This window comes from Sceloporus undulatus, chromosome 5 (assembly GCF_019175285.1).
Source record: "Sceloporus undulatus isolate JIND9_A2432 ecotype Alabama chromosome 5, SceUnd_v1.1, whole genome shotgun sequence".
Lineage (NCBI taxonomy): Eukaryota > Metazoa > Chordata > Lepidosauria > Squamata > Phrynosomatidae > Sceloporus > Sceloporus undulatus.
This window is the reverse complement of record NC_056526.1, coordinates 90,913,863-90,921,408: the sequence shown is the minus strand read 5'-3', so window position 1 is coordinate 90,921,408 and position 7,546 is coordinate 90,913,863. Positions and strand designations below refer to the sequence as shown.

General features: G+C 44.7%; 1 protein-coding gene across 1 annotated transcript in view; it reads right to left on the bottom strand.

The window, feature by feature from the left end:
- LGI2 (leucine rich repeat LGI family member 2) overlaps window positions 1-3,522 on the bottom strand; it is a 31,609-nt gene extending 28,087 nt beyond the window's left edge. Inside the window, exons 1-2 of the mRNA XM_042466507.1 lie at window positions 3,157-3,522; window positions 873-944 (exon numbers count right to left, since the gene is read on the bottom strand). Of these exons, the coding sequence (XP_042322441.1) occupies window positions 873-944; window positions 3,157-3,350 (266 nt within the window). The 5' untranslated portion in view covers window positions 3,351-3,522. The remainder of the gene's footprint in view (window positions 1-872; window positions 945-3,156) is intronic.
- Window positions 3,523-7,546: the final 4,024 nt, after the last annotated feature.

Genomic DNA, 7,546 nt, shown 5'->3' with positions numbered 1-7,546 from the left:
GTGTTATTACTGTGGGCACTGCAAGTCTTTATTTTTTCTTGTAAGTGCTGAAATTTGAAAGGCTGAATCCGGAACAGTTAACTGTCCCAAGCTCTGCACTTTGCCAACTGTTGTGCAACTCACTGCAGCAGCCTTGTTTTCTCTGTCAGTTTACATGGTTATTGTTGTATATTTTGAATTATTCACTTGCTGGCAGTTTTCCAGTTGGCTTAACCTATTAGTTTTCTGGGATTTTTATTTTATTTTATCTTACCTTTTAGTTCCGTCTGCACTGATTTTGTCATTGTTGATTAATATTACGTATCAAATACTATTTTGTGTATTTATATAAATGGTATCGCGTCCTCGCACCTGAACACATTCAACCGCTGGCCGGTTTCTGCTGTATTTAGGGTGACTGTCTGTTTTTCAGTAGTAGCTTTTCTTTACAATTTGCATGCATGGAGCTTTCTGTAAAGTTTTCATCTCCTCTATGGGTTAAGTTTTCCTTTCCTTTTCAAAAAAATCAATGTCATAACATTATTATGTGGTATGTTTTGCATACTGCTATGGTTCTTAATATGTTTTTGTGTTTATATTTCAATATGACTGGATACTTATACTCTTACGTATCCTTTTAATATATAACTATTTTAATATACTTTTAATATATAACTATTTGGCTTCCAGCTTTCTGGGGCCGTTTGCTACAATTTGTGGTCCTTTCTCGTCCAAGTTAGAATCCACCAAACCTTTACCATTTTACAGGGCACTACCAAAAGTGGATCCAATCTGTGATTCTGAAAGAGCTTTTTAAAAGTGGCATGGTGTCTCCAGCCAGAAATAAGCTTTAAGGATATCTTTTAATTATTTTCTTTACAAAAAATACTTACAGCAATTGCAGGGAAGGCAGATGAGAAAACATTCTTTCTTTTATTTCAGCAAAGGTTCCATTTACCAAGCTCCTGAGAGGGGAACAAAGTGAGGGAGGGATCCATAGGAAGGAATCATTGCAATACTTTTTATTATATCCTCACCCCCAACATTCACCCTTCAGATTCACCCAACATTCATCAGCATGTCCTCCACCCATCAAACCCAGTAAATCCCACCCCCCCCCCCCCAACAAAGTAAGTCGTCTTTCCTAGTTTCTACTTTTGATTACCTTTCTCTCAAAAAGGAAAAAAGAGATCTAATTTGGGATGGAGAATCCCAACTCCAACCCAGATTTTAATGATTATTTGAAAAAATTACTTCTGCATTTATTCCTTCATTTTGCAAGGAACAGAAGCAAGTGTGTGAAATAAAATATAGCAGTGGCAGACAGTGTGATCCTATCCATGCCTGCTGAGAGCATTCCTACCAAGTTCAATGGAGCTTACTCCAGAGTAAGCAGATACAAGACTGCGGTCTAAAGGATTTTTTAAGTTGTTGCCTCCCACCCATCCAAAAAAGTGCACTAAGTTGAAAAGCCTTTCAGTTCCAAAGGCATTTACTCCCTGTCAAGTTCCCTGAGCGGCCTAGGGTTGCCATAATTGTCCACTTTTACCAGGGACAAAATGTAGGACAAATTCAAGACCAAACTGTAGGGCAACTGCAGGACAAAACTCAGCTCAAAATGTAGGACATTTAAGGTCCACCATTTTTCTTCAGGCTGAGTCGGAACCATCTTTGTCCCCCAGTAGTTCAAGCTCCATAGTGAAATCATCCAGATGTTCAGGATTTCTGACTCTTCAGGATTGGAACATGGCCACTTCCTCTATCATCTCTCCTTAGGTATTTCTGAGTTTCATAAACTGGCCCCTTGGCTCCAAATCCCTAGAACTGCTTGATCAAAAGTCTTGACGTGGCAAAGACTGTAAATCAAACACATCAAATGTATGAATAATGATGCACTAATGTCCTTGGGAGGGGCCAGCATGTTGTAATGACTTGAACATTGGACTAGGACACTGGGAGACCAGGGTTCAAATCCCATCTCAGCCATGGAAACCTATTGGGTAACTTTGGGCAAGTCACACTCTCTCAGCTTCAGAGGATGGCAATGGCAACCCCCCTCTGAAGAACTCTTGCCAAGCAAACCCTATGATTGGTTCACCTTGGAGTTGCCATAAGTCAGAAATGGCTTGAAAGTACACAACAACAATGTACTTGAGCAAATCACACTCTCTCAGCCTCTGAGGATGGCAATGGCGAACCCCTCACTAAGAAATCTTGTTGAGAAAACCCTATCATAGCCTTGCCTATGACCTGAAGGCACACAACAACAACAAAAACAACTACCATGTACTTTGGCAAGTCACACTCTCTCAACCTTAGGGGAAGTGGAAATCCTCTGGGGGAAAAATCTTTAAGAGAAAACCCTGATGAGTTTGTCTTTGGGTTGCCATAAGCCGGAAACACCTTGAAGGCACACCACTGCAGCAATGTGCTTGGGCAAGTTACACTCTCTCAGCCTCTGGGGACACCAATGGCAAAAATCCCACACGAAGAAGCTGGGCAAGAAAATCCTATGATCGGTTTGCCTTGGGGTTGCTATAATTTGGAAATGCCGCAACGTTCATAGACAAGTCACACTCTCTCAGACTCAGTGGGCAAGTCCTTGAGCAAGTCACACTCTCTCTGCCTCAGAGTAAAAAAAAATCTTGAACATCTGGATGATTTCACTAGGGAGCTTGAACTACTGGGAGACAAAGATTTTTTTTTTTTGGGTAAGATTTCTTCCTATGGGGTTTACCCTTACCATCCCCATAGGAAGAAATCTTACACACACACACACACACACACACACAACCAAAACAAAACAGGATAGGGCTGCCATAAGTCAGACACGACTTGAAGGCACACAACAACAACAACAACAACAACAACAACAACAATGTCAATATGTGTCCCTAGCCAGGAGGATGCAGGGCACCACCATTCCCTAGGTACAAGACCCCTTTGCTCATGCAATGAAATCATCCAGAGGTCTTTACATGACTTGGCTTGGAGCATCCGTAGGGGAAAGTTGATACCCAACACAACACACAGGCACAACACAGGCACCCTGATCTTCTCCCTCCTTACCCAGGTTGGGAGGCAGACACCCCCTGCCCCCTCTGCCTCCCTTCCCTAGTCCCCAGGAGGGCTGCCTGCCTTGCCTTGCCTTGCCTTGGCTAGTCTTGTCTGACTTACAGGGAGCTGATGTCAGCAGGGATGCTGCGGGGGACACTGGCAGATCCGACGCAGATGATGGACTCCTTGGTGCAGCTGGTGCAAGTGGCTGGGCATCGGAAGGGCTTCCTCACCTGGGCACGCTGCAGCAGGCATGGCACTGCCAGCACCAGCAGCCACAGGGAGCAGCCAGCCCCAGGCAGCCGAGCCATCATCCTCAGCCTTCTCCCTCCTCCTCCTGGGGTCCCCTTCTGGTCCTGCACTCTTGGCCTCAGCAAGGAGGATGCTCAGGCTCAGGCTGCTGCTGGAGAGGCTGGCAGGGGAACCAGAGCCAAAGAGCATGCTGCTGCACCCTCATCCTCACACTGACACACACACTCTGCAGCAGCAGCAAGAGCAGCAAGAGCAGCAGCAGCAGAAGTGGCTCTGCTTCCCTTCCTCCTGACTGACATCAGCACCCCAGCCTTTTCCTCCCTGGGCATGAATAATTCAGCCCAGGCTCTATTGGGAGGGAGAGTTTAAAAATAATCCCACCTCAAAACCACGCTGGCTTACACACACATGCAAACACAGAAGCACACATGAGCTCCCCAAAAAGCAAACACACAAGCGCTTCCCAAAGAGCAAACACAAATGCACTCCCCAAAAAAGCTACACACAGATACTCCCCAAACAGCAAAACCATATGCGCTCCCCAAAGATCAAACACACATGTGCCGCCCAAAAAGCAACACACATGCACTCCCCAAATAGCAAATACACGTGTGCTCCCCAAAAAGCAACACACACACACACACTCTCCAAAGAGCAAACACACATGCACTCCACAAAAAGAAACACACACACACTCCCCGAAGAGCAAAGCCACATGCGCTCCCTAAAGAGCAACATACCCATGTGCTCCCCAAAGAGCCAAACTACAAAAAGTGTCCCACTCCCTCACCCCGTCAGGTTTCTCTATGTGTTGTTGTGTGCCTTCAAGTCCTTTCCAATGTATGGTGACCGGAAGGCAAACTTCTCACAAAGTGTTTGTTCAGAGGAGGTCTGCCATGGCCTTCCCCTGAGGCCGAGAGCATGTGACTCGCCCATGGGCACCCACCAAGCGGATAGTTGAACCCTGGTCTCCAAAGTCCTAGGCCAATGCTCACGCCACCACACTATACACTACAGCTGCACAGGCATGAGAGCTTTACAGGTGGTATGGATAGAAGACTTTGGTGGTGAGGGACAAAAGAGCGTGTCATGCCTGTGCCAGGTGTTCTGGGCACTCCAGCCATTTTGCCCCTCACTAAGTGAAAAGAAGGAGAAGGCTGTCATGTGAGTGGGGGAAGGATTGCATCTTTAAAGTAGAATCCAATATGGGTTCCCTATGCTCATGACATGGAAGCCACTGGCCACCCCATTCACCAAATATAAGCCCCAGCATCTCCTCACAATGCTCTGCCTTTTGTTTTATTTCTAAATGCAGAGTTCAATAACAGGCCACAGAGGCGAAACTGGCCTTTCTTATAGTGCAGTGCAATGGGGTCTGAGACCTGGCTTTGAATTCTACTCAGCTATAAAGCTTCTTGGTGGTTCTGGTCCACACAACCTTTCTTTGTCTGACCTACATCACAGGATTGTTGTGAGTGTGAAGTGAACCAGGAATGCCATGTGTGCCACCCTGAGTTTCTTGGATGGTAAGTAGAGCACAAATATTAAAGTCTTATTCAGCAGTATCACATTTCAGAGTTCTGTTGGCCAACAAAATTATACCTTTACCATATCAGTGGAAACCGAACGATGGACCTACTACATTCCAACAAAACCAAAATGCTTTCTTTAGTTCTTGTCCTAAACATGCTTTATGGTGCTTTTTTCTGCCTCAACAAGCATTTTGTCACCAGTATATGCTCTTATTCTCACGGTGGCACTATCTTTCCATGGTGGTGAGAGTGCATGTTCCTTTGAGACAAGAGGCTATGCTAACAGCAGCAGTGCTGCTGATAGGGTCTCCCATATCAGAGAGGGTGAGGAGCCAGATTAAATGTGCCAAATAGCTACTGGGCAGCAGCAGTGGTGACTGTGACACTAACAGAGTCACGCAGCAGAGACAACAGCAGTGGCACCAGAACTAAAATGTGTTCATATTGTGCAGAAGGAGGCATGGTAAAACCCTTCTGAATGTATTTTACCATAAAAAAACCTATGATGAGATAATCCAATATGAAAAGATACAGTGCCAGCAGTGCTGGCAATCATGGAAGCTATGGCACTAAATCGGCAATACCGATTTAGTGCCATCGGCAGCAGGCTTGTTGATGATAGAATGACTTGAAGGTCTTTTATTTTAAGTTGACTTGACAACAGTTAGCAACAACAAATATATTCATAATTAATTTGTTTAGACAGACAATTCTACTTTCATAGAAAATACAGACAAATGCAAATCTCCGCTTCGATACAGACAATCTATATAAAAATAGAGAAGAAAATCCACAGAAAACAATAATAAGTGTGTACTTGCTTATGCAGCAAGATGTGCACAGTATCACAGTTTTCAGAGGTTTGCGACAGAAAGACTTTTTCAGAAATCTGCTGTCCACAGAAGAATGAAGAGCTAGGAAAGTATTTTTAAAAATGTACACAAAGTTTTGTTGTCATAGCACTGAACGGGACTATGGTAATATCTATCAATAATTTCATCAGTTATTATTCATACCACATTCAATGATGACAAATTGATATGAACGATCATGACAATATGCTCAAGGAGGCAGAACCCATGGTAGTGAAGTCAAATCATACAGAAAAGGGGGGGGGGGACAGATTCTGCTTAAAAATTAGCAAAAGCCCTAATGGTAACAAGTGCTCAGCAGTGGAACAGACCATCTTGGAAGATGGTGGATGCTCCTTCATTGAAGGATTGTAGACAGAAGTTGGATGCCCATCTGTCAAGGACAGATTATGTATAGTTTTATGTATTGAAAGACTGTTGGAGAAAATGAGTTTTGCTTCCAACTGTATGACCCTATACTTTTATGATTCTGTGCCTTATCCCACATTTTTCAATAAATTAAAACAAAAACCACTTCTCACACTCAAGCTAGATTCATCCAGCGGAGGAACAGCATGTGCCTGGACATGTATAATCTGTGAGATTGCAAGCATGCTTTTGATACACAGTCCACTGATGCAATTGGCACTTGGGGTACATGGACAACTGAGCTGCACCATCTCCACTTTAGCTGGGTGCAATTGCTGGTGTGGGCCACACTAGCCTAATGCTACATGTTATCTCAGCACCTTGTTGTGGCCTTCTGCCAGATGTCTAGAGGGCATCAGGGTGTGAAAGACTGCTCTGTTGCAACTTGTTCCTTTAAACTATCAGATGGATGGAAGACTTTCTACAAGGCTGAGTCAAGCTTGAGCCCTTTTGCTAGTATTGAAGTCGCAACCTTATGGCTTTGAGTGAGTGGCTGCAGTACAGGCATTTAACTACTGAACCACCAGGGCTCCTATGGAGGCATAATTGTTACAATGTCAGTTGCACTTGTTTTAAATTCTTCTTATGACCATTACTTAGTCTTGTCGATTATATCCATACAATAATAATCTGTTCTGTGAAAAGGTATTTGCTGTCACATACCATACATTATATGTTATCACGTTGTAGCACCTTTGAAATTACAGTGGACCCTCACCTTACGCGGGGGATCCGTTCTGGACCCCCTCCCCTGCATAAGGCAAATTCCACCTATGCTTGAGCCCCATTCACTTGAATGGGGCTCATGTGCACAGCGGCGTGGTGGTGCGGAGGCATGGTGGTGTGGTGGCGCACGGGCGCACACCCCATTCTATAGTTTCACCATGTGGTGGGTGATGTATATCATCCAGTCTGCTCAGAATCTCCCACTGTTTTGCTTTACTGGATGTAACCCCGTGAAATATTTTAATAAATGGAGAAAAACTTCCCTCTACTCATTTTTTTCCACACCATGCATATTGCTATACACCTCTATCATATCTATCATGACTTCTTACTAACTAACTAACTAGCTGTAGTGGAGTCTCCTTCCTTAGAGGTCATTAAACAGAGGCTGGATGGCCATCTGTCAGGGATGCTTTGATTTAGATTTCCTGCATGGCAGGAGGTCAGACTGGATGGCCCTTGCGGTGTCTTCCAACTGTATGATTCTATGACTCTATGGTGCTTTACAGACTGCCCAAAAGGGCGGTCTGCCGGCGCCCATGTTTGCTGTGTGAGGGAACCACAGTGGACAAACTGCGTGGTTCCCCCGCGCAGCAAGAAGAACCCGCAAAAAGCGAGTTCTTCTTGCGGTGCCATTGTGATGTCGCAAAGGTGCCAAGGGTGCCGAGACGTGCGGACGCTAGGCATCCGTCACATCAAAATATATATAGGGTGCCGCCA